The sequence below is a fragment of the Hemitrygon akajei genome, chromosome 1, assembly GCF_048418815.1.
Source record: "Hemitrygon akajei chromosome 1, sHemAka1.3, whole genome shotgun sequence".
Classification (NCBI taxonomy): Eukaryota; Metazoa; Chordata; class Chondrichthyes; order Myliobatiformes; family Dasyatidae; genus Hemitrygon; species Hemitrygon akajei.
The window spans coordinates 218,687,015-218,714,230 of NC_133124.1; the positions used below are offsets into that span (position 1 = coordinate 218,687,015).

The window sequence follows — 27,216 nt, forward strand, 5'->3', positions numbered from 1 at the left end:
CCTGGTAGATGTCGCTTATAGTAGTAAGGCAAAGGTGTGGGGGTTCCAGACTAAGATTGATCCAACCAAGACCTCAGTGTGGAGATAGCGGAATTTGATGGCACATCACAGTGGCAGTGAAGGCAGAGGAGGGCTGCAACAGAGACAAGTCCCCAGTGAAAAATCCACTGGACCCTGACCCCGATCTGCCTGGCATTAGCCTCACCATGTTAAATAAAGTTGCACACAGGCATTCTCTATTAAGGGATTTCACCCTAACATCCCAGTTATGTGGATCCCGGATAGGCCTCTACAGACACCTGATGACCCATTAATAGAATCTCCCTTAGGAGACATCATAACTGATTCAGATCATGGTACAGTAATTCTGGTTGGATGCCATGATGAATGTAAGGAAACATGTTGACTGATTGTATACAAGAAATTCAATGTATTTCCATGAATAAAGTATATTTTTAAAATTAAAATTTGCTACATCACTCTGAGAGACCTAATCATCATCATTATGTGTCGTGTTGAATGACGAGGACGGTCACAGTCTTTCCATGACCATGATTGTTCTTGACAAATTTTTCCACAGAAGGGCAGTTAAGCAAAATAAAAACCAATATTGACAAATGAAGAAGCTCTTGATCAATTTCCTATTTGATTACATCTAATTTTACACCTAATCTTTGTGTTTGGGACGTGATTTGAGGATTGCGCTCAATTATAACTAACAATTTCTTCACTACCGATACACACAAAATGCTGGAGGAACTCAGAGAGCAGACAGGATTTAGGAAGAATATAGTCGATGTTTCGAGCTGAAACCCCTCGTCCTGCCGAAGGGTTTCAGTCCGAAACGTCGACTGTACTCTTTTCTTAGATGTTGCGAAGCCTGCTGAGTTCTTCCAGCATTTTGAGTGTGTTGTTTGGCTTTCCAGCATCTGCAGATTTTCTCGTGTTTGCAATTTCTTCACTTCTTCAGTTCCACTTTCAGCGCCATGTCATTGCGGGGCAATGTTGACTGATCCGTCGCGCATGCTCACTTGTAGAAAGGTAGCAATTTGCCCCGCAGTAAGATGGTTGTAGAGAAGAGCCGGGAGTGAGCGGTGGTTGTCTGGGGAGACTGAGGGGTGCTGGAAGGGGAGGCGGCAGTTCTGCAGTGTGTAAGAGTCCGAGGAGAGGGAGAAGAAGAGAGAGCGAGAGCGGCACAGCGGGACAGGGGAATCAACACGTGTGCAGGTAACTGAGGCCTAATGCTGTGGGTGCCCCAGGTACCGCATGCTTTGACTTCTCACCCTCAAAGCCACCCCCACCCCGTTTCTCCCAACTCCATCCCCGTTCCCCACCCCATCCTCGTCCCCAAGTCCTCCCTCGGCTCCTCGCCCCTCCCCCCAGTACCCCCCCCGGCTTCTCGCCCCTCCCCCCTAGTAACCCCCCCCCCCGCTCCTCTCCCCTCCCCCCAGTGCCCCCCCTCGCAATTCCCCCGTCTGGTACCCCCCCCCCCCCGGCTTCTCACCCCCACTCCACCCACCATGCCCCTCAGTTCCCGACCTATCAATTCTGATTTCTGGAAACTTACTAAACGTCCCATCGATATGGATCATAAGACGGAGGCGCGGAATTAGATAGATAGATAGATAGATACTTTATTCATCCCCATGGGGAAATTCAACTTTTTTCCAATGTCCCATACACTTGTTGTAGTAAAACTAATTACATACAATACTTAACTCAGTAAAAAATATGATATGCATCTAAATCACTATCTCAAAAAGCATTAATAATAGCTTTTAAAAAGTTCTTAAGTCCTGGCGGTTGAATTGTAAAGCCTAATGGCATTGGGGAGTATTGACCTCTTCATCCGGTCTGAGGAGCATTGCATCGACAGTAACCTGTCGCTGAAACTGCTTCTCTGTCTCTGGATGGTGCTATGTAGAGGATGTTCAGAGTTATCCATAATTGACCGTAGCCTACTCAGCGCCCTTCGCTCAGCTACCGATGTTAAACTCTCCAGTACTTTGCCCACGACAGAGCCCGCCTTCCTTACCAGCTTATTAAGACGTGAGGCGTCCCTCTTCTTAATGCTTCCTCCCCAACACGCCACCACAAAGAAGAGGGCGCTCTCCACAACTGACCTATAGAACATCTTCAGCATCTCACTACAGACATTGAATGACGCCAACCTTCTAAGGAAGTACAGTCGACTCTGTGCCTTCCTGCACAAGGCATCTGTGTTGGCAGTCCAGTCTAGCTTCTCGTCTAACTGTACTCCCAGATACTTGTAGGTCTTAACCTGCTCCACACATTCTCCATTAATGATCACTGGCTCCATATGAGGCCTAGATCTCCTAAAGTCCACCACCATCTCCTTGGTCTTGGTGATATTGAGACGCAGGTAGTTTGAGTTGCACCATATCACAAATATGGGTCATTCGTCCCATCGTTCTGTTTCAGCAAACGATTATGGCTGATTTATTTTCCTTCTCGGCTGCATTCTCTGACATTTCTCCCCCCCCCCCCCCATAGCATTTTCCCAGACACGAAGCCCCACTCAAAATTTTTCAATTTCCAATAAATCTTGCTCCCTACAGTCACTGCCAATAACTTTTCTACTACTAATGCACAACTCTCATTCCTGGTGTATGCCCACTGCCTTAAAGGCACAACATTAGCATTCCTCTTGCCATTTGGTACTTCACCTGTGGCTCAGCAAGACACAAGCATTTCTGCCAGGGCCTCCTTGTTCCCTGACTATTTCCCTCCACGCCTCAGACGTTTGTGTTTAGTGCACTGTTCTACTCTATCTACCCTCATGGTCTGTGTGGCTAAACACAACTCAACTACCCACTATAACTTTGCTGACAAAACCAACGTGGATGGTAGAATGAGAAGGCGTAGAGGTGTGAGATAAAATAGATCAGCTGGTTGAGAGATGTCGCAGCAACAATCTTACGCTCAAGACCAGGGAATTGACTTGACTTCAGGAAGGAGAAGTTTGGAGAACATACACTACACTCATCCTCAATAAGAAGTCAGAGGTGGAAAGTGTGAGCAGCTTCAAGTTCCTGGATTCGACATCTCAGAGGATCTATCTTGGCCTCTACATATTTTTGCAATCACAAATAAGATGACCAGTGACCATATTTCATTAGGAGTTTCAGGAGACTGGTATGTCACCAGGCCAGAGCAATATACAAGCTTCTAGAGATGATGTGGGTGATTGTGGCATGATAGCATTCTGACTGGTTGTATGGCAGCTTGGTATGGAGACTGCAAAGCACAGGAATGCAAGAGGCTGCAGTGTGTTAGAGACTCAGCCAGCTCCATCATGAGCATAATCTTTCACACCATTGAGGACATCTTCAAGAGGCAATGTGTCAACAAGGAGGCATCATTAAGGACCCTAACTCTCCAGGACATGCCTTTCCTCATTACTATCATCAGGGAAGAGGTACAGGATCTGACGATGCATACTTAATGGTTGAGGAACAACCTCTTCCCTTCTGCTGTTAGATTTCTGAACAGTCTATAAACACTGCCTCTTTTTTTAAAACTATGTTTTTTGTCGTTTATAGATTTTTAGATCCTTGCACTGTACTGCTTTGGATGGTGGGATGGAGATGCGTCTCTACCAAAGGAGGTGTAAGGTGCTCCTTCCCTGTGGTAGCCTGCAGGTCACCCTTGGGCAAGGTGTAGCACCTGCTTAGCCCCCCTCCCCCCCCCAATCAGGGTCACATGAAGCCACGGGAGCAGGGGGTGGGTGGTCGTATGAGCAGCCGGTGCAGATCACAAATCCTGTTTATGTGACCACTGACACCAGGCAGACAATCCCTGAGGAGTATTGATAATGGCTGGGGTCACCCGTCTTGTAAAGACACTGTCCAGAAGAAGGTGATGGCAATTCACTTCTGTAGAAAAATTTGCCAAGAGCTATCATGGTCATGGAAAGACCATGGTAGTTCACGTCAGAGGACAGGGCACATATCAAACAACCTGTACTGCTGCTGCAAAGCAAATTTCATTTCATATCTGTCAGTGATTATAAGCCTGATTCTGATTCAGAATCTCTTCCCTTGCTTCCAATAACATGCTAGTTTGCACCTGGTCAGGCCCCATCGATTTATCCAAGTTCATTCATTTCAAAGCCTGTATCTTTGTGATGTTGATAGGAAGTGACATTTGTTTGGCAGCAGCTTTAGCATATCACTGTACCCTCCCTGGAATTCAGTACTTTTCATGCCCCTCTTCATAAACAGTAATAACAAGTCTTCATTTACTTTCGGCTTGGACCGCCCGTTGCGCTGCCAGTGTTTAGGGCAGCAATGAAGAGCCTCCTCCATCTCCGACAGTGCTCAGGGCTTTCTCTCGGTTTTCACCTCTGTCAACACTGTAAGTCTCGGCTGGAGACTCAGGAATAGCATCACACTCTGATGTAGGAGGATTCTTTATTGCTGATTCCGTAAAAATGTTGTTTTACTGGTCAGGGTTGTTAGCCCTGAGCTGAACCCCCGAACCTGGAGGACCTCTGAGCCGCTTTTAGTCTGGCCTCTACCCTTTTACCTGACTGACATGGGTGACCCTACCAAGAGCCAAAGCACAAGGCTCTGACTCCAGCCAACACAGCTCTCTGGGTCATTGAGGGACACAAGCCTCTAAACCCAATGACAAGGCTGTGGTCCTCTTGAAGGAAGTATTCATGTAAGACCCCAATAATTTCCCATGGCTCTGCTGTGATTCTTAAGGAGACCTACTCTCTTCCTACTTACCTTTTTGCTCTTAATATATTTTTAGAATTATTTTTCACCATTCGCCTTTCTTTTATCTGCCATGGAACCTTTTTGCCCTCTTAGCATTCTCCTCCATCCTCAATGCAAGGTACTCTCTTGATCTTGTTACATACCCCATAACTGGGTGTCTAACCAGCAGAGAAAGAAGAATCCGTTGGAGTCTGGTGGTACTATATTCAAAAGTGTTTATTAGTAAAATAAGCAAATCAATATCAATAATGCAAATATATAGATAATAAACGTTAGTAATAATAAACCTAAAAGTGTGGGAATAATAATAATCAATAATAAACAACCTCTATCAATGTCTAGGGGATAATGAATTGTCATAGAAAAGTATAAAGTTCAGTTCAGTTCATACGTGCTGAGGTAGATATTGGTTGTTGTGTTGTAATCATTGGGGGGAGAGAGAGAGAGCGAGTGAGCAGTAACGGCTACAGTCAGGCAAACCTTCCTTTGTGTTCTTGATCCGTCGTGTGGTTGTTGTGGCCATTCAGTTAATGACCCCTCTGTCCTTCAGCTAGACCGTTCTTCTGTGGTGGACTCGTCACTCTGGCCTGAGTGGACACACACACAAGCCCCCACTGGCCCTGCTATAACACTGTGAGTTAAACTGACCGATCTCTTGGTCCGGTCTCCGATGCCCCACACCTTCCTGTGGGTTCTAACACTCAAGCAGTGCTCAATGGTGCGTCTCCTGGTGTGTCTGAGGGGTGTCGCCACAGACCTCACTTTTATCCCTACTCATGGGGTCTCAGGTGTCAATCAGTTTTGAATGGCTTAGTCCATCAAACCAGCCCACTCCGGCTGTCCACTGAGGAATTTTAATGAACAGAATGGTATAAGATAAATAACCCTCTCAGAAGTCGTAAGTCTCTCAGAAGTCATAATACAGTGAATCAACGTCTCTCTCCCCTTTCTTATCTCTCCCTTATCTGTAGCAGATGTTCTTGCATGTTTTCTTTTCCATCCCTCTCTCTCATGAGCAGCATAGCAACAATAATGGTTTGTGATTCTCCCGTGGGGGGGGGGGGGGGACATGGGCAACTCTGTACCCTTCTGCCCATCAGAGCTGTTCATCCTTCATAACAATCTCCAGATTCATAAATTATGATAACTGTCCCGTAGAGGAACTGATTGTGGACCTCAGAGAGGGGCAGACTGGAGAACCTCATTCACAGCAGTGTAGCTGTTAGCATGACACTATTACTGCGTCAGCGATCATTGATTTGGTTTCAATTCCCTGCATGGAGTTTGTATGTTTTACCTGTGACAGCGTGAAGGTTCCTTCAGGCGCTCCAGTTACTCCCCCATAATCCGAAGATGTATGGTTAGAGTTAGTAAGTTATGGCAATGCTACGTTGGCACTGGAAGCATGGCGATACTAGCGTGGACCCCCCAGCATATTCCTCCCTGATTTGATTTGATGCAAATGATGCATTTGGAAGTACTATTAACAACAAGGCTACAGTCTGGATGATGGGGTGGTAAATTGGATTAGTAAGTATGCCGATGATACTAAGGTAGGAGGTGTTGTGGATAATGAGGTGGGTTTTCAAAGCTTGCGGGGAGATTTATGCCGGTTAGAAGAATGGGCTGAACGTTGGCAGATGGAGTTTAATGCTGAGAAGTGTGAGGTTCTACATTTTGGCAGGAATAATCCAAATAGAACATACAGGGTAAATGGTAGGGCATTGAGGAATGCAGTGGAACAGAGAGATCTAGGAATAACAGTGCATAGTTCCCTGAAGGTGGAGTCTCATGTAGATAGGGTGGTGAAGAAGGCTTTTGGAACGCTGGCCTTTATAAATCAGAGCATTGAGTACAGAAGTTGGGATGTAATGTTAAAATTGTACAAGGCATTGGTAAGGCCAAATTTGGAATATTGTGTACAGTTCTGGTCACCGAATTATAGGAAAGATATCAATAAATTAGAGAGAGTGCAGAGACGATTTACTAGGATGTTACCTGGGTTTCAGCACTTAAGTTACAGAGAAAGGTTGAACAAGTTAGGTCTCTATTCATTGGAGCGTAGAAGGTTGAGGGGGGATTTGATCGAGGTATTTAAAATGTTGAGAGGGATAGATAGAGTTGACATGAATAGGCTGTTTCCATTGAGAGTAGGGGAGATTCAAACGAGAGGACATGATTTGAGAGTTAGGGGGCAAAAGTTTAAGGGAAACACGAGGGGGTATTTCTTTACTCAGAGATTGATAGCTGTGTGGAATGAGCTTCCTGTAGAAGTAGTAGAGGCCAGTTCAGTTGTGTCATTTAAGGTAAAATTGGATAGGTATATGGACAGGAAAGGAGTGGAGGGTTATGGGCTGAGTGCGGGTAGGTGGAACTAAGTGAGATTAAGAGTTCGGCACGGACTAGGAGGGCCGGAATGGCCTGTTTCCGTGCTGTGATTGTTATATGGTTATATGGTTATAGTCCTGGGACTGGAAAGTGATTTAAGGTGAAAGCTAATCTTTAAAAATCTCTTTGTGTCCCATTGCAGGAGCAGGGCATTTGGCCCATTGGATGCATTCTGAAATCTATCCCATTAGTTCCATTCCTGCCCTGTTATCTCCCTGTTTCCTTGTGGCTTTCTCACATACTGTACTTGCCCAGCAACTCCCCTTTGATTCTCTTTTGCCATTAACTTCCATTAAGGGATCATTAGAAGTAAATATTTGAGATGTGGGAGGAATGCACTTAAACAAGTCCCATTTGCCGATGTTTGGCTTGTGTTCCTCCTTTCCCCCATGGAGTGAATATGCAACCCCTTCACGGACAACCTGGGTCCCTGGAATTATGGGAAAGCAGCACTGTGCTATTTTATCCCTGGAAATTTCCTGGCTTTTTAAGGAGAGCTGATTTTGGCAGCATCCATCATTAAGGATCTCCACCACCCAGGACATTCCCTCTTCTCATTGCCACCATCAGGAAGGGGGTACAGGAGTCTGAAGGCACACACTGAATGATACAGGAACAGCTTCCTCCCCTCCGCCATCCAATTTCTGATTAGACATTGAATCCATGAATGCTACCTCACTACTTTTTAGTTCCTTTTTTTTTGTAAGAGGTTAATAAAATTTCACGACATACACCGTGATATTAAACTTGATTCTGAATCTGAAATGCTAAAACTGGTGAGGATGTGTAGTTCTTTTAGATTAGATTCACTTTATTTGTGAAATGCGTCATTTGCGTCAACCAACACTGTCCAAGGATGTGCTGGAGGCCGCCTGCAAGTATCGCCATGTTTCTGGTGCCAACACAGTATGCCCGCTGCTCACTAACCCTAACCTGGATGTCCATGGAATGTGGAAGAAAACCAGATTACCCAGAGGAAACTCACAGGGAGACCATACAAACACCTTACAGACAGTGGTGGGATCACTGGCACTGAAAAGCATTATGCTAACTGCCTCGCTACCGTGCCAAACAACTCGGGCTCTGGGCGTTGCATAGACTGTACTGCTTGGTTGACTTGGTGGGAATGAGCCTCTGTAAAGTCATGGCTAAAATGTCTCTCTATATACGTAGACGTTTGAAACTACTCATTTTATTCCGCAGAGTAGCAAGCTACGATGTCTGACCTGGGCCCCAGCGGAGATGCTGGCAACCCCAGCGGGATCAGACCTGCCATTACGGTTGGCAGGGGCCTGCCGGGCCGCCGGAATTCAGCCACTGTCACACCTGGCCGCCTGCCTTCCATCCGCTCGCGAGACCTAACCCTGGGAGGAATGAGAAAGGTTAGTGGCTTTGGTTGGAGATGCAGCTGAGCTTTATTTGTTTCAGGTACACCAATACGTACAGTGTAAATGTGCTGTTTGCCTCAACTCAAATCAGTGAGCGTTGTACTGGGGGCAGCCCACAAGTGTCGCCACACTTTCAGCACCATTGCAGGTGTCCCCCGCTTTACGAAAGTTTGCTTTCTGCCACTTCGCTTTTACGAAAGACCTACATTAATTAGTACTTGTTTTCACTAACTGAAAGAAATCCGAAGAGGTTTTTTGCTTTTATGAGAAAAGGTGCCCGCTTTATACGTGTGTTTACCCTGAGAAAGACGACCTTGACGGTGAAGCCTTGCGCGGGCAGGTGTGTGCGCATGCGTGTACGTGCTGATTTTTTTTCCCCTACAAATTGGTTTTGGCTAAATCTTCCCAATTCTGGTAAGTGAAACTACACTGTACATACGTTATTTCTACTTTATATAGGCTGTGTATTTATCATATCATTCCTGCTTTTACTGTATGTTAGTGTTATTTTAGGTTTTGTGTTATTTGGTATGATTTGGTAGGTTATTTTTTGGGTCTGGGAACGCTCAAAAATTTTTCCCATATAAATTAATGGTAATTGCTTCTTTGCTTTACGCCATTTTGGCTTACAAAAGGTTTCATAGGAACGTTCTACTTTCAAATAGCGGGGGAAACCTGTAATACATGCTCATTAACCCAACTGTACATCTTTGGACTGTGGGAGGAAACCCACACGGTCACAGGGAGAACATACAACTCCTCAAAACAGCAGCAGGAATTCAACCCTGATCAGTAATTGCTGGTAGTCTAATAAATTACGCTAACCACTGCGCCGTCATAAAGCCTGTACATCTGTCCCAGAACCTGGCAGAAATAAAAGGAGAGATGCTCATTTCTGGAGCTATAAAAGCCAGTAAAGTTTTGATGTTGTGTTCCTCTCGGCTGTTATCCTTTCTGTACGTGTGCCAATGTGATTTCTCGTTCCTGTTTCTTGTTCCCACAGTCAGGTTTTATTATTGCAGCTTGCTGACACTTAATGAGCAGAGGTTCAAACATGCGGCAAGGTTTTGATGGAGTGGTGTTGCTGAAGAACCTGTCAGTAAACCAAAGCTTGTCAGAAACTTTAGCATATGATCTGAGTTGACATTAGTGCAGTTCTGAGAGTTTGGTTGTCAATGATAAGACTATAAGACATAGGTCATTTGGCCCAGTGAGTCTTCTCTGCCATTCAATCACGGCAGATTTATTTTCCCTCTCAGATCTCCCCGTTACCTTTGAAGCATTTGCTGTCTCAACCTCCTTTTTAGATATACCCAATGACCTGGCCTCCATCCACAACCATCTTGCAATGCATTCCACAGGTTCACCATCCTTTTGGACATAGGACACAGAACACTACAGTACAGGTCCTTTGGCCCATGATGTTGCGCTGATCTTGTAAATTACTCCAAGATCATTTATCCCTTCCCTCCCACAAAGCCCCTCTATTTTTAATCATCGCTAATGTATCTATTTTAAATGTCGCTAATGTATCTGCCTCTACCACCATCCTGGCAGCATGTTCCATGTACACACAGCTCTGTATGTGTGTTTTTTTAAAAAAACTTCCTCTAACATATTCCCCCCCACCCCCGTACTTTTCTCCACTTACCTTAAAATTGTGTCTGCTTTTAAGTGTTTCTTAAATATCCCTAATGTATCTGTCTCTACCACTGTCTCAGTGGTTAGGGCATTCCATGTAATGAACTTAACTCTGACATTCCCCCCCCCCATACTTTTCCCCCAGTCACCTTAAAATTATGCCCTCTTGTATTTGCCATTTCCACCCCAGGAAAATGTACTGACTGTCCACTCTATCAATACCCCTTATCATCTTGTACACCTCTATCCAGTCACCTCTCATCCTCCTTCGCTCTAAAGAGAAAGGCACTAACTTGCTCAGTCTGTCCCCATAAGACATCCTCTCTAATCCAGGCAGCATCCTGGTAAATCTCCTCTGCATCCTCTCTAATCCAGGCAGCATCCTGGTAAATCTCCTCTGCACCCTCTCTCATCCAGGCAGCATCCTGGTAAATCTCCTCTGCACCCTCTCTCATCCAGGCAGCATCCTGGTAAATCTCCTCTGCACCCTCTCTCATCCAGGCAGCATTCTGGTAAATCTCCTCTGCACCCTCTCTCATCCAGGCAGCATCCTGGTAAATCTCCTCCGCACCCTCTCTAATCCAGGCAGCATCCTGGTCAATCTCCTCTGCACCCTCTCTAATCCAGACAGCATCCTGGTGAATCTCCTCTGCACCCTCTCTAAAGCTTCCACACCCTTCCGATAAATGAGGTGACCAGAACTGAACAAAATACTTAAGTGAGCTGCAACATTATCTCGCATCTCTTGGTGGCGATGTCATACAAAATCTATACAACTCCTGTTGTGGACATAAAATATTCAAAACAGTGGTTAGAAAGTTCATTTGATGGTTCTGAGCAATATTGCTCTGTAAAATGACATCAGTAAAACTGGTCCTTTATTGCTGCTTGTGGGAGATTGTTGTGCATTGATTCAGTGTACTTCAGATTTAAGCAGACAGAAATTGTTTATATAGGGCCTTAATACATTGTCAAACAAAGATTGTGGATGTGATGTTAGCAGGTCCACAGGACTGATCTCTGATTCTGTCACCTTGTCCATAAGATGTAGGATCAGAATTAGGCTATTTGACTCTTTGAGTCTGCTCTGCCATTCCATTGTAGCTGATTTCTAACTTCAAAGTACATTTATTATCATAGTACATATATGTCACTATATACAACCCTGAGATTCATTTTCTTGTGGACAATCATAGTAAAACCAAGAAACATAGTAGAATCAATGAAAGACTACCACCAGGATGGACAAACAATTTATTATCCCTCTCAATCCCAGTCTCCTGCCTACTCCCCCTAACGTTTGACACTCTTACTTATCAAGAACATATCAACCTCCACGTTAAATATACCCAATAACTTGGCTTCCGCAGCCACCTGCGGCAGTGAATTCCACAGATTCACCACCCTCTGGCTAAAGAAATTCCTCCTCATCTCAAAAGCAAAGTGGACATCTTAATCGCCTTTCCCAACTTGCCTGAACAACTTTCTACTGTTCCCACAAAGTGCGTACATGCTCTTTTTGGAATCAGTGATGTTTCAGTCTGTGGCAATGAATACCACAGATTCGCCACCCTCTAGTGAAGGAAATTCCTCCTCAACTCTGTTCTGAAATGTTGTTCTGTAACTCCAAAACATTACACTAATTCAGTGGAGAACAGGAGAGCAGAGAGATGCAAGTCCTTAATTCGTGTTTACTTTTAAGTGAGGCATGCACGTATCTTGTGGTAGCATCCTGATGTATGTAATTCACTTTTTTTTGCATGCAATCATAATGAATTATTTTAAGTCAACAAGAATGCTTAAACAATAAATTTGCAATATTACTCAAATACTTGGGTGGCAGTGTGGAAATGCATCTCTACCAAAGGAGGTGTAAGGCACTCCTTCCCTCCACTAGCCTGTAGGTCACCCTTGGACAAGGTGTAGCACCTGCTTAGCCCCCGATCAGGGTCAGGTGAAGCCATGGGAGCATGTGGTGGATGGTCGTATGAGCAACTGGTGTATATCACAAGTCCTGGGTATGTGACCACTGACACCATGCAAACAATCTGTGAAGAGTATTGATGATGGCTGAGGGTCACCCGTCTTGTAAAGACACAGCCCAGAAGAATGCAATGGCAAATGGTTTCTGTAGAAAAATTTCCCAAGAACAATCATGGTCACGAAAAGACCATGATTGCTCGCATCATACAACATGGCACATAACAAAAGAAATCAAATACTGCTGAAATGCACTACAGAAAAGGAATTCCTTATATTCTGAGGTTGTGTCCTCTGATCCTAGACTTCTGTACTCTAGGAAGTATCCTCTCCATGTCAACAAGCTTTATAATAGAATGTGGTGTCGAATGTACCGTGTGCAATTCTGCAGTTAGCCACACTGTTCCCCACCCCCACACTTCTTAATGTGACTGGTGATATTTCCCTTGACCCATCATATTTCCTGTTTAGTGTTCTGGTATGGAATGACATCACCCAATTCAAATTGGCAGGCTAAAGCTGACAGTTCTGACGCTGGTAACCAACTGATGTGCAAAATTTGTACAAAAATAAATTTCTAAGAATTGGCACCCTATTTGCTGCTTCTCCATTCTCTGTCTTGCCTTGTCATTTGGAAAATTTAAACTCTACTAAGTGGGTAAATGTGGAGTATAGAGCTAATATTAGCGATGGCCATCTGGTTCACTAACCTGCCTCTAAATGAAATCTGGTTTTTTTTTTTGGCTGGTCTCTGTTACTACAGACCCACACCCATGGTACCTTAGCATTTAGCACGTCGCTATTACAGCTGGGGATGTTGGAGTTCAATTCTGGTGCCATCTGTAAGGAGTTTGTACTTTTTCCCCATGACTGTGTGGGTTTCCTCTGGGTGTCCCAGTTTCCTCCCACAGTCCAAAGGTGTATGGGTTAGTAGATTAATTAGTTTCTTAGTTTTGGAGTAAAATGGTGAACTATTTAAAGGAAATCTGATGGGGAACTTCTTTACTCAAGGTGGTGCAAGTGTGGAGCGAACTGCCAGTGGAAATGGTGGATGCAGATTAAATTGTAACATTTAAGAGAAGTTTGGATAGGTACAGTTGCAAGAAAAAAGTTTGTGAAGCCTTTGCAATCATCTGTTTTACTGCACTAATTACTCACAAAAAGTGGTCTGATCTTCATCCTCATACTTCCCAGCATCCCCATCGTGTAAAAACACATCTACCATATGCTGACATGAGAAAAATTATTCTGCTTTAAAATTTTATTTGTCTTTAAACCTAGCTTACCTAGTACTTGTGTATTGTACAGCAGCTTCAGTGTCAATGTGATCCTTGAGCTTGATGGTTTTTGGCAAGAGTTGAAAATTCCAGTTCAAGTTGTGACAGCAAAAGCCTTAAGTTCCCATGCACAACAAGGTCCAAGTGGTTTCTGTTTTTTGTGAGTATGTGGTTCACTGCGCTGAAGCCTCTTTCAACAAGGTAAGAGGATGGAAAAGCAATGAAGAGCGGTTTCACTCTTCTCCAAAGACCGGGAAACTTTGTATGACAGTATAGCCACATACCACAAAAGCCGACATTTTTAAAAAGCATTTTTGCCTCTTTATCATTCTGAATTTTGATAATTTCTTCTTGCAAGCTCTCTTCCTTTTCTTTCACCTTGCAAAGAAATTGATTAATTATCCAGTCTGGAATTTCCAAATCATTCAAATCCTTGAATCGTTCTTGGAAAAAAAAAGTTGCTGGCTGAAGTCTTTGGCTGAAAGGTGTTGATGAGGAATTACACAATGGATTGCAAACAGACTTGGAATCTCTTTTTCCATAAACGCCACTAAACCAGCATGGTGACCTGTCAGATACGGTGCTTCATCTGTTGCACAAGAATCATATTCCTTATTGGAATACCTTTATCCTCAATATACATTTTGAGCTGGTCGTAGATTGATTCTCCGTTGATATTTGTTTTTAACTTTTTTCAAAAGAGAATCTCTTCATAAACACTTCCATTTTTGGTAAACATATGCTATTAGCAGTGCCTCGTCTCGCACATTTGACTCATCCAGTTGTATCTCCGATTTTGTTTTTTGTAGCTTTGTGCCTAGTTGATACTCAATGTCTTCACTCATTTTGTCAATACGATGAGCTACAGAGTTATTACGCAGATGAATTGATTTTCAGATACAGGTATCCACTTTGAAAACAGTGGTGAGCACTTCTGATACCGCAGGCATTATTAATCTTTCACCAATTGTATGAGATTTTCCACACTTTGCTATCATTTAGGATAGGTTCAATATGTACACTTAATGTCAGGGAAATGTATACAATGTACATCCTGAAATATTTTTTCTTTGAAGACATCCACAGAAACAGAGGCGTGCCCCAAAGACTGAATGACAGTTAAAAATTTTAGAACCACAAAGCCCCCCCCCTCAACTCCCCCTTCCCACGAATAAGCAGCAGCAAAGCAACAACCACCCCTCCCCCACCAGCAAAAGGTATCGGCACCCCCACCCAAGTATGCAGTGCCCCAAAGACTACTCGTTCAGCTGGTAATTCAACATACCACAGGCTCTCTCTCTCCCTAATAAAGGAAAAAGAGTCGTCCCTGTTTCGCAGCGAGAGGGGAGAAATAACAAACAACTTACTGATTTATGGTGTTAAAAGTCTGTTGCGTTACCTTTTCCGAGCTCTGGGCCCAAAGATCTCGGGTCTCTGGACACGCAGTCAGCTCACTGCTTTCGATCTTCCGTGTACTCCCACGACACACCAGGTGGCGACACCGGCCTTGAATCCGCCCGCCTCCAGAGCCACGGAAATCCGGCACCCTGAAGGCGCGCTGGCCTTCCAGTCCGCGTCCTTGGCATATCGAAAAGTGGTCGGTTGTTAGGCCCCGAGAGCGGGTCCCATTTCCGCAAAGAACCGAAGTCAGTGTGTAACTACAGGGTCTTCAAAAGAACCTTGAAAGGGGGGAGAAAAGAGATATCAAACATAGAAATAGAGCTGTTTCCGAAGATACAAGCAAAGGAGTCGTCGTTAGGCGTCGTCATCCTCTTAAGCTCCTTATGAGACCACTATCAAGGTCTTTTGTAGCTTTCTTGGCAAAAGACTCAGTGTGCTATGCTTTTCAGATTCTTCTTTCATCTTCTAAAACTGAGTAATACCACAAATAGCCTTTTCACAGTGTCTTTTACGGAAGTGTTCTTGCAATCTTGATGGTTTCATGGCTTCATTAGTACAGTATTACAAATAAGATACATGGGCCGTCACTGATCTGATGGGAGGAGAATAAAAACATACTGCAGGTATGTAACATTGTATCGACACACTTTCTGTAGTTTCTGTTTTTTAGCAGGATTAGAATTCAAGGCTTCACTGCCTTCAGACTCACTGAGATCACACCTTATGTACTTATCCATCATTACCAGTGTTAAATTAAAATAAAACGTCAACAAAAGCTGTGAATGCCTATCGGATGTTGACGACGACAGCGAGTTCACGTGGATGGAACAATGGTAGTGGCATCCAAAGAAGTGGCGAGACGAAGATGAAGGTGATCACACAGCAAAAATTACGTTGACAAGGATTGAGATTGGAATCTGTACATTAGTCAGGATAGAGTTGCTGTTCGGCAAGCTACCTTTACACTGTTCCAGTCAACACGACTGACCAATCACGTAAGGTCTCATAGTCCCCAAAAGTGGTTCTTGACTGCACATATGAAGCCGAGGTGGCTTTGAACACCTCAAGAGGAATAGTCAGGGTCGGTAGGTTCACTGATTGGCTTTATTTCACCGTTTGGTTCCAGCCAGTGCTGTATTGTTATGCAACCTGCTTTCCGAAGATCTGTAGAGAAAGTTGAGAGGGTGCACTTGACTTGCTAACTGATAAATTGCATGAACCTGTTCCGTGCTGCGAGTGAAGGAGAACTGTTGGGCACCTTGGGTTGCTAATTTATGCATCCCGAATGATGGTGAGTGAGGTAGAATGAGATTGCCGCGTTTCAGATATGTTGCGATGACGAGTGCTCACCGCCCGCAGAGCTATTGTTCTTCTTATGTTTCGGTGCCTCATCCCTTTTTTTGGAAATACCTGCTATACTAACAGTTGGTCAGGTCAATGCCTCAAGTTAGGGTGACTCTTGCGCCACCCCCCACCCCAAAAATTTTGAGTGCCTCCCAGTGACTTCTATTTCCCCTAATGTCCCATTAGGACACGTAACTGCCCCCTTGCAGGGCGCTCCCCTTCCCGCCCCCCCCCCCACCCCGTCTGTTGGGAATCTCCCTCTGTGGCACGGTGCTGTACAACTGCGAAGTGGGTCTGTGAGCCTTCAGGTTCCATTAAGTCAATGAATGGCATGAGATAACTGTTGAGGCTAATTCTATAGCCATTTGCTGATGTTAACTGTGAATCTCCTCTCTTACAGAAAACATTCACTCCAAACATCATCAGCAGGAAAGTTAAGGAAGAGTAAGTATTCATTTAGAATATGTGGTTGTTTTTATTTTGTAGTAACTACAGAAGGTTAGCTGGATGAGCCACTGGGGGGAAAAAATGTGCAATTGGGTGCTGAGAGAAGGTTAGTGTAAGGAAAATATTTAAAATTTGTTCCTTTTTCTTTTCTGATTCAGCAGCAAGGGGTATCTGCACACAAAGGAGGCTCTGTATACCTGTTAAAGATTTTAGGACAACAAAATTCTAGGGGCGTATAGCCCGATGGGAGTTCGGGGAGCTGGGTTAAGCACAATAGGCAGCGATTCAAACAGAGAGAGGAGAAATGGGCTAAAAATTCTATATCTGAATGCACGAAGTGTCAGAAATAAGGCGGATGAGCTTGAAGCTCAGGTGCGAATGGGTAACTATGATGTTGTTGGGATAACGGAGACATGGCTGCAGGGAGATCAGACCTGGGAAATGAATGTACAAGCGTATACGTGCTATCATAGGGACAGAAATGTGGGCAGAGGGGGTGGGGTGGCCCTGTTGGTGAAGAATGAGATTCAGTCCTTTGCAAGGGGGGACATAGGATCAGGAGAAGTGGAGTCTGTGTGGATAGAACTGAGGAACAGTAAGGGCAAAAGGACCCAAATGGGCGTTGTCTACAGGCCACCAAACAGTAGCATGGATATTGGGTGCAAGTTGAATAGGGAGTTAACATTGGCATGTGGCAAAGGTAATGTCGCAGTAGTTATGGGGGATTTCAACATGCAGGTGAACTGGGAGAATCAGGTTGGTGCTGGACCCCAGGATAGGGAGTTTGTAGAGTGCCTACGGGATGCATTCTTGGAACAGCTTGTACGAGAGCCGACCAGGGACAAGACTATTCTGGATTTAGTGTTATGTAATGAACAGGATTTGATAAGCGATCTTGCACTAAGGGAGCCATTAGGAGGTAGTGATCATAATATGATAAGTTTTTATCTGCAATTTGAGAAGGATAAGGGCAGCTCGGAGGTGTCAGTGTTGCAGTTGAACAGGGGAAACTATGGAGCCATGAGGGAGGAGCTGGCCAAAGTTGACTGGACGGATAGCCTAGCAGAAAAGACAGTGGAACAGCAATGGCAGGTATTCTTGGGAATAATGCACAAGGTGCAAAATCAGTTCATCCCCCAGAGAAGGAAGAATTCAAAGGGGGGAAAGGGGCCACAGTGGTTGACAAAGGAAGTCAGAGATTGCATAGCATTTATAAAAAAAAGGAAGTATGACAGAGCTAAGGTGAGTGGGAGGACAGATGATTGGGAAGTTTTTAAGGAACAACAGAACTTAACTAAAAAGACAATACGGGAAGAAAAAATGAGGTACGAACGCAAGCTAGCCAGGAATATAAAGGAGGATAGCAAAAGCTTTTTTAGGTATGTGAAGAGAAAGAAGATAGTTAAGAACAATGTTGGGCCCTTGAAGAATGAATTGGGTGAAATTGTTATGGGAAACAGAGAAATGGCAGAAGAATTTAATGAGTACTTTAGATCTGTTTTCACTAAGGAAGACACAAGCAATCTCCCAGATGTATGGATGGGCCAAGGACATAGGGTAACAGAGGAAATGAAACAGATTGACATTAGGAAGGAAACGGTGATGAGAAGACTGATGGGACTGAAGGCTGACAAATCCCCAGGTCCAGATGGTCTGCATCCTAGGGTATTAAAGGAGGTGGCCCTGGAAATTGCGGATGCATTGGTAATCATTTTCCAATTTTCCTTAGATTCAGGATCAGTTCCTGAGGATTGGAGAATGGCTAATGTTATCCCACTTTTTAAGAAAGGAGGGAGGGAGAAAACAGAGAACTATCGACCCGTCAGCCTGACATCGGTGGTGGGGAAGATGCTAGAGTCCATTATTAAGGATGAAATAGTGGCATATCTAGATAGCAGTGTTAGGATTGGGCCGAGCCAGCATGGATTTACCAAGGGTAAATCATGCTTGACTAATCTGTTGGAGTTTTTCGAGGATGTAACCAGGAAGTTAGACGGGGGAGATCCAGTGGATGTAGTGTACCTCGATTTTCAGAAGGCATTTGATAAGGTCCCACATAGGAGATTGGTGGGTAAAATCAAAGCTCAGGGCATCGGTGGGAAGACATTGACATGGATAGAAAACTGGTTGGCAGATTGAAAGCAAAGGGTAGCGGTGAATGGGTGTTTCTCGGAATGGCAGGTGGTGACTAGTGGGGTGCCACAGGGCTCGGTATTGGAACCACAGCTGTTTACAATTTACGTCAACGATTTGGATGAAGGCATTGAAAATAACATCAGCAAATTTGCTGATGATACTAAGCTGGGTGGCAGTGTGACATGTGATGAGGATGTTAGGAGAATTCAGGGTGACTTGGATAGGCTGGGTGAGTGGGCAGATACTTGGCAGATGACGTTTAATGTGAATAAGTGTGAGGTTATCCACTTTGGGAGTAAGAACAGGAAGGTAGATTATTATCTGAACGGTGTAGAGTTAGGTAAGGGAGAAATACAAAGAGATCTAGGAGTCCTTGTTCATCAGTCACTGAAGGTGAATGAGCAAGTGCAGCAGGCAGTGAAGAAGGCTAATGGAATGTTGGCCTTTATTACAAAGGGAATTGAGTACAGCAGCAAGGAAATCCTCTTGCATTTGTACAGAGCCCTGGTGAGACCACACCTGGAGTATTGTGTACAGTTTTGGTCTCCAGGGTTAAGGAAGGTCATCCTGGCTGTAGAGGAAGTGCAGCATAGATTCACGAGGTTAATTCCTGGGATGTCTGGACTGTCTTACGCAGAGAGGTTAGGGAGACTGGGCTTGTACACGCTGGAATTAAGGAGATTGAGAGGGGATCTGATTGAAACATATAAGATTATTAAGGGATTGGACAAGATAGAGGCAGGAATTATGTTCCAGATGCTGGGAGAGTCCAGTACCAGAGGGCATGGTTTGAGAATAAGGGGTTGGTCATTTAGGACAGAGTTAAGGAAAAACTTCTTCACCCAGAGAGTTGTGGGGGTCTGGAATGCACTGCCTCGGAAGGTAGTGGAGGCCAATTCTCTGGATGCTTTCAAGAAGGAGCTAGATAGGTATCTTATGGATAGGGGAATCAAGGGATATGGGGACAAGGCAGGGACCGGGTATTGATAGTAGTTGATCAGCCATGATCTCAAAATGGCGGTGCAGGCTCGAAGGGCCGAATGGTCTACTTCTGCACCTATTGTCTATTGTCTATTACTTTGTTGGAGTTGTATAAGGAAAATACAGAAAAGCAAACAGGTTAATAAAAGTAGTTAAAGGGACAAAATAATGTGTACCAACCAGTCAGTAAGCCATGGCACACAGTAAACCCCTGAGAAAACCAGTTTCCCAACAATTCTCCCCCTGTACCGCCTCTCCCTTCCCTACAGATAACTTTTCTGATTATATTATGCCTGTAAGCTCAGGTTTTGAGAATTTTTGCTTACTTATCTTTCAGCTTTTACAAGAAGTTCTGTGTTTCTTTGGGTAAAATGAGTACCTCGCCACAAATTTAGTTCTATCTGCCACCTTTTTGCCTTGAGTGGCTTAATGTTCCTTTGTGTGTCTCTGTACACAAATGTTCATGATGGGCATCGTGTCCACATGATGACGAGATATTAAAGAAGGAAAAATTGTTTCTTTATGGATAAAGGTATAATTTTGATTCAGTTACCAGGTGGTGGAGAACTTAATAGCACCATGTAAGGTCATACTTGCAGCACATTGTTACCTTGGGTGAGGTCTCTTTTTTAATTGCTGAAGCAGAGAGGAATGTCAGCTGGCAATAACATTGTCAATTACAAAATAGTTGAGCAAAATTTTGAGTTTGAATTAGACCATGAGATATAGGAGCAGAATTAGGCCATTTGGCCCATTGAGTCTGCTCCTCATTTCATCATGGCTGATCCATTTCCCTCTCAGCCCCAATCTTCTGCCTTCTCCCCATATCCCTTCACACCCTGATGAATCACAAATCTATCTGCCTTAAAGATACCCAATGACTTGACCTCTGCAGCCACCTAGGGCAACAAATTCCACAGATTCACCATTCTCTAGCTAAAGAAACTCCTGCTCGTCTCCGTGCTAAATAGTCGTCCCTCTGCTCTGAGGCAGTGTCCTCTGGTCTTGAAGTCCCCAACCACAGGGAACATTTTTTCCACATCACTCTGTCGAAGCCTTTCACCATTCGATTGATTTCAATTAGATCTCTCCCCCCACCCATATTTTCTTGAATTCTAGTGAGTACAGGCCCAGAGTCATCAAACACTCCTTATATGGTAAGTCTTTCAATCCCGGAAGTATTTTCATGAACCTCCTTTAAACTCTCTCCAATGTCAGCACATTATTTCTTAGTTAAGGGGTCCAAAACTGCTCTCAATACTCCAAATGAGACCTCACCAGGGCTTTATAAAGCCTCAAGTATTCCTTCAGCTAAAACGAGTCGCACTGCAAGAACTTTGAATCTTGTAGCCTTTTACTCAATATTACTTGTGCAATGGACTGAAGTCGTCAGGTGTGTAATTTAATCTGTCCTGGGCTGAAGTCTAAAGTTGGAGTCACAATGTCTGTAGTTTGAGAATCCAAGGCTAAGGACTGGAAGCCCAGAAGCGGCCTGTCCTAGGATTGGAGGCCTGTCAATGGGAAGTGGGATAATTCTGCTGTTTTTGGTGTGTTGTTCTGCTGAACATTGTGGACATGCAGTGTTGGTGTTGGAGTGTGCCAACACTTGTGGGCTGCCCCCAGCATGACCTCGAGTGTGCTGGTTGTTAAATTAAGCGATAAGTTTCACTGTATGTTTTGATACACGTGATAAATCTGAATCTGAAGTGTAATATTTTTTTCTCTCACTGCAGGCCTAAGGAAGACGATGCATCACAGAGGAAAGAGAAAAAGGAACGAGAGAGGGATCGGCAAAGAGATGGTCGAGGCCGAGGGAGGGGCAGACCTGAGACCATTCAGTCCCATTCCATCTTCGAGCAGGGTCCTGCTGAAATGATGAAGAAAAGAGGTGAGAGCTGAGAATTGTTAGTGGACTCTCGAGTCCTGCGATCTATAACTCTTCTATTTACATTGTGGAATCCAACAGCGCAGAGGAGTTAGGATGCCCTATGTCAAATCTTAGGTTAGAGCAACACCCCTCACCTCTGGTAGCTTTCTCAAATGGCAGACTTAATTGATCTTCAGGTCCTCCTACTTACTTGGCCATCTCAAATCCAGACTAGTTAGTGGGGCTAGTTAATCCTACTTCCCTTCTCTTTTCACCTGAGAATCTGTTGGGGTTGTATGTTGTATTCGGTGCCCCTCATGCGGCATCCCCTGCATTGGTGAGACCCGTTGTAAATTGGGAGACCGCTTTGTTGAGAACCTCAGTTCCATCTGCCAAAAGTGGAACTTCCCAGTGGCCAAACGTTTTAATTCCCACTCCCATTCCCATTCTGACATGTCAGTCCATGGCCTCCTTTTGAGCCAAGATGAGGCCACCCTCAGGGTAGAATAGCAATGCCTCATATTCCATCTGGATAGCCTCCAACCTGATGTATGAATATCGATTTCTCCTTCCTGTTTAAAAAAAAATCATGCACCCCCTCCCTCAATTCCCCACTCTGACCTTTCACCTCTTCTCACCTGCCTAACACATCCCCCTGGATCTCCTCCCTTTTCCCACCCATCTGGATCCATCTATCACCTCTAGCTATCCTCCTTCCCCTCCCCTCACCTTTTTACTCTGGCATCTACTCCCTTCCTTTCCAGTTCTTGACCCGAAACGTCGACTGTTTATGCCTGACCTGCTGAGTTCCTCCAGCATTTTGAGCGTGTCCCTTCTCTTTTTCCTGTTTCCTTTAGGTATCGGTCCAGTTCCAGATGGAAAAGTATTCTTAATTTTTCTTCCGTCGCCCTGTTGGACTGGGTCTTCCCAATCATAACCACTTATTAAAGTTTGCATATGCCATTTCTGATTGCGTTGCCATTTACCTTAAATCTACGGCCTTTCTGGTTATCGACCTTTCAGGCAATGGGAGGAGTTTCTCTTTATTTCCTCCCTCCTGAAGTCTAAATCGAAAGAGTACCATTACTCCTTTGTTTTTTTTTGCATTATACCAGACAGTAAATTGTAATGTAGTAGAGAGACCAGTGATTAACCCAGTGGAGCTCTGTTAGATGTAATATCTAATATCTCTGTATGTGAATCTACTAAAATAGTATCAAGTTAAGCATCCCTTGCAGATGCTATATACCATTTCTCTTCTCACCTTCCCACCACCTCCCCCTGGTGCCCCTCTTCCTTCCCTTTCTCCAATGGTCCACTCTCCTCTCCTATCAAATTCCTTCAGCTGTTTATCTGTTCCACCATTACCTCCCAGCTTCTCATTTCTACACTCACACACACCTTCCCCCTCACATGGTCTCACCTATCATTTGGCAACTTATTCTCCTTCCCTTCCCCCACCACCTTATTCTGGCTTCTGCCCCTTTCTTTTCCAGTCCTGATGAAAGGTCTCAGCCCGAAACATTGACTGTTTAGTTCCCTCTACAGATACTATTTATTTATTATTATTTATTTCTTTAGTATTTGCAAGTTTGTTGTCTTCTGCACTCTGATTTACCCCCTAGTTGGGCAGTCTTTCATTGATTCTGTTATCATTATTAACAAAGGATCTCGGCCCAAAACGTCGACAGTGCTTCTCCCTATAGATGCTGCCTGACCTGCTGCGTTCCACCAGCATTTTGTGTCTGTTGCTTGAATTTCCAGCAGCTGCAGATTTCCTCGTGTTTGATGGTTATTATTCTGTAGATTTATTGAGAATGCCCACAAGAAAATGAATCTCAGAGTTGTATATGGTGACATATATGTACTTTGATAAATTTACTTTGAACTTCCTCCAGCATCTTGTGTGTGTTGCTTTGGATTTCCAGCATCTGCAGAATCTCTTATGTTTATGAGGTACTGCATGATCCTTTTCATACCAGTGAACAACTTTGAGGGTTGGGTACTGAACATTACCTGTATTTAATGATACAACTGCTGGCTAGATTCACAGGGTGGATTTTAATCATACTTTTGAATTCTTTTACTGGGTCAAGATTGTTTTACGATACCTCCGTGCACAGCTCTCGGGTGTCCTGTGCCGTGGCCATACCTTTCCTTTGCTTTCATCCTGGAAATGCTGCCTTGGCTCAGAGTTTACAGAAAACCCTGCTCTCAGTGTTGAATGGGTCAGGAGGTCCAGTTTGCCCACTAAATGAAATGGGTCAGATTGATAGCCTGGAGACGGGGCATGAGCCCATGATCAGTTCCATTGTTTCTCTCCAATTGAAGCCTCAGGAAAGGTTGTAGATGGCGAGGAAGCGAGCGGAGGATGGTCTTCCGTTCGGCGCCGTCTGCCTGCGTTTGACTGATCTTCCTCTCCCTCTCACTAGTTGCTGTTGGAGGAAAGTGCAGGAGTCGTGGGATCCACGTTGCCAGGACTGAGCGGCAAGGCTGTGGGATCGTCCTGGATTCTGCTTACTCATTTTTATTTTGCTTCTTTTTGAGTGTTTTGACCAGGGCCATTCAGTGAAAAACGGCTCTGTGGCCAGCACTGGCTTGCAGTGCAGTGTTGAACTGAACTGAATACTCCTGGTTTGGTGTTTGATATTCTATGTGTTGTTTGCTCATTTTTTGCTGTTTGTGCAATTTGTTTTTTTTTGGAAGTTGGGTGTTTGATGTTTTCCTGAATGGGTTACGTGGTGTTTCATTGTTTCCTGTAGGAGGACAAGGAGTTGACTTCTGTTTGCATACTTTAATACTAAATGTACTTTGAATCTTTTACTTCTGGTTTGAAGGCAGAAACAGACTTAACATTGATCTTTGGCAAAGATTCTTCTAAAGCAGGGATTCCCAACTTTTTTTTATGCCATGGGCCAATGCCATGAACCGAGGGTTCAGTGGACTTCAGGTTGGCCCTGTAAGCATCACCCCAACACTGAAAGACTCAATCTTTGGAGCTTTGGAAGTATCCTGCCTCAACCATAACAATTGGGAATAAAAATAAAGGTTGGGCGGAATACTTGTACGGTGTTGAGAGATTGTTAAGTGTTAGTGCTGATAGGTGCCAGGATTTCTTTGGAGAAATCAGTGTGAATACAGCAATCAGTTAAAAAGCAAGTAATACGTGGTCTAGAGGGAGTACACCAGCATCAAAACTGATCAGTTATATCCTCAAACTTACTGTTTGCACATTAGAGATACTAGCATTTTTGTAGGATATTTAACCTTACTCACTTGCTCCTGGTTATCAATGATCCAGTTCTTCTAATATCTTCAGGAAGGAGATACAGGAGACTCAGGACTCTCACCACTAGGTTCAGGAACAGTTAATTAGCCCACAACAATCGACCTCTTGGTCCAGAGGACACAACTTCACTTGTCCCATCACCACAACCAATGGACGCACTTTAAAGGACTCTTCATCTCATGTTCTCGATATTTATTTACTATTATTATTTTTCTTTTGTAGTTGCACTGTTTGTTGTCTTCTGCACTCTACCTGAACACCCAAGTTGGGTGGTCTTTCATTGATTATGTTATGATTATTGAGTATGCCTACAAGAAAATGTATCTCTGGTTTGCAGATGGTGACGTGTATATACATTGATAATGAATTTACTTTAAACTTTCAAACTTTATGCTCTTTGTTTCCTGTGCTTGACAGCTGGTTGGGATTCCTCCATGGACATGAAAGAGTTTGGCACGTCCCCCATTATTAACATTAAGAAGGAAAAGCGGGAATCAGAGGAGGAAACTAAACAAATTCTCCGCATGCTGGATCGGGATGATGTAAGTGAACTGTTGCGGGAATTGGCAAGTGCGCAGGCAGCCGATCGTGCAATGAATTGATTGGGCCTCCTGTGTACCGGGTCATTCTTGTTTTGCGCGGGCTTGACTCGATCCCACACTAAGTTGCCCAGTGTGTACAGTTACTAACGTGACTCAGCAGAAATGTTTAGTCATATTAAATCGTTGTCATTTTTGCTTTGCGCATATGTAATAGTAGGCAGTAAGATTGGGAAGGTTTTAAAGAGAAGTTAACCAAATTCCTTGTTGGTAGTAAACTCCAGTGTTGCTTCTCCATCTTTGCTCTCCTTGGGAAATCGCAGAGTCTGGATGCCCCAGGACTGGAAGGAGAGCAGATTAAGACAGTGATCTGGTGACCTCCAACCTGTCAGACTAGGTTGAATAATGAGGGATTATCTGATGCCCCTTTGACTGAATACCTGCTGACACTCACAATTGAGGTCTGATCTGGATGACACCGAAAGAGTCAACAAAGGAACATAAGGGACCACCTTTTCATGCAAAAGGATTGTCCATATATGGAATGAATGAGCTGCTAGAAATAATAGTTGAGGCAGGCACATTAGCAACATTTAAAAGCCATCCAGATAATTATGTGGAAGCCACTATGGAGTAGAGGTTCGCACAATGCCATTACAGTCAAAGTTCGGAATTCAATCCTGGCATCCTCTCAGGAGTTTGTACTTCCTCCCGCGACTGCATGGGCTTTCTTTGGGTGCTCCAGTTTCCTTCAACAGTCCAAAGGTGTAGGTTAATTGATCATTGTAAATTGTCCTGTGATTAGGTTAGGGTTAAATCGGGGTTGCTAGGAGGCACGGCTCATTGGGTAGGAAGGGCCTACTCAGCTCTGTATTCTAAATAAATGAGCAAATTGGAGAGGTTTAGAGGATTATCAGCCAAACGTAGGCAGATGGGGCTAGCTTGCTGGGCAACACAGTCGGCATGGATGATCTGGGACAACAGGCCTGTTTCTATCCTATAACACCCAGTAAGTTGTGTCCTTGGGAACACACTACAGGAAGGATCCCTGCCTTTCACAGAGGACTGTCTGGTGTTCCATTGCTGTGGATGGGGACAAGATTCAGACACACAAGGAAACCTACAGTGAAAAGCGTAATTTGTGTCAACAACCAACGCAACTCAGGGATGTGCTGGGGGCAGCCGGCAAGTGTTGTGAGCTCTGTGACTGTGATGAATTTGCAACAGTAATTTACAGAAGTTCAGATCAAACTGGTCACAATTGTATAAATTATGAAATTGAGATGAGGCCAGAAAGAAGATGAGTCCAGACAAGAAATTGAGAAGGGTTTTATTCTGAGTTGTAATTGTGAATCCATTTTATAATTGAACTGTTCGCTGCTTTTTTTTTTGTCAAACTGTATCCATTGTACCAAATACTTTATTTTGTACTTGGTTGCGTATAGTTTATCGATGACCCTGGTCTGAAAAACGATGCCCGCAACATGCCAGTGCAGCTTCCGCTGGCCCAGTCAGGGTGGCTGTTCAAGGAGGAGATGGAGGAAGAGGAGGTGAAGCCCCAGCTGACCACCAAAGAGGACAAGATGGAGATAGATATCCCTTCCGTGAAAGGTAGGGCGCGTGCATGCGTGCGCGTGTGTATGTGTGTGCATGCGTGCGTGCGTCCGACCATAACTTTTTTCCTGGGCCAGGAATTAATGAAACTGTGAGAGTTAGGAAACACCTGAAGTGTTGGTCAATGGGACCGGGATGAGAAACAGCTCAAGTGTTTCTGTGCACAAGGGACCATCCCT

At 44.3% G+C, this 27,216-nt stretch overlaps 1 protein-coding gene across 2 annotated transcripts in view; it reads left to right on the top strand.

The window, feature by feature from the left end:
* The first annotated feature begins 1,051 nt into the window (after positions 1-1,051).
* polr3d (polymerase (RNA) III (DNA directed) polypeptide D) overlaps positions 1,052-27,216 on the top strand; it is a 39,802-nt gene continuing 13,637 nt past the window's right edge. Inside the window, exons 1-6 of one of the 2 annotated variants that reach the window (XM_073061531.1) lie at positions 1,052-1,227; positions 8,337-8,515; positions 16,565-16,608; positions 21,462-21,616; positions 25,302-25,426; positions 26,869-27,034. In XM_073061531.1, coding sequence (XP_072917632.1) covers positions 8,351-8,515; positions 16,565-16,608; positions 21,462-21,616; positions 25,302-25,426; positions 26,869-27,034 — 655 coding nt within the window. In that variant the 5' untranslated portion in view covers positions 1,052-1,227; positions 8,337-8,350. The remainder of the gene's footprint in view (positions 1,228-8,336; positions 8,516-16,564; positions 16,609-21,461; positions 21,617-25,301; positions 25,427-26,868; positions 27,035-27,216) is intronic. The other variant, XM_073061540.1, reaches the window with a different exon arrangement.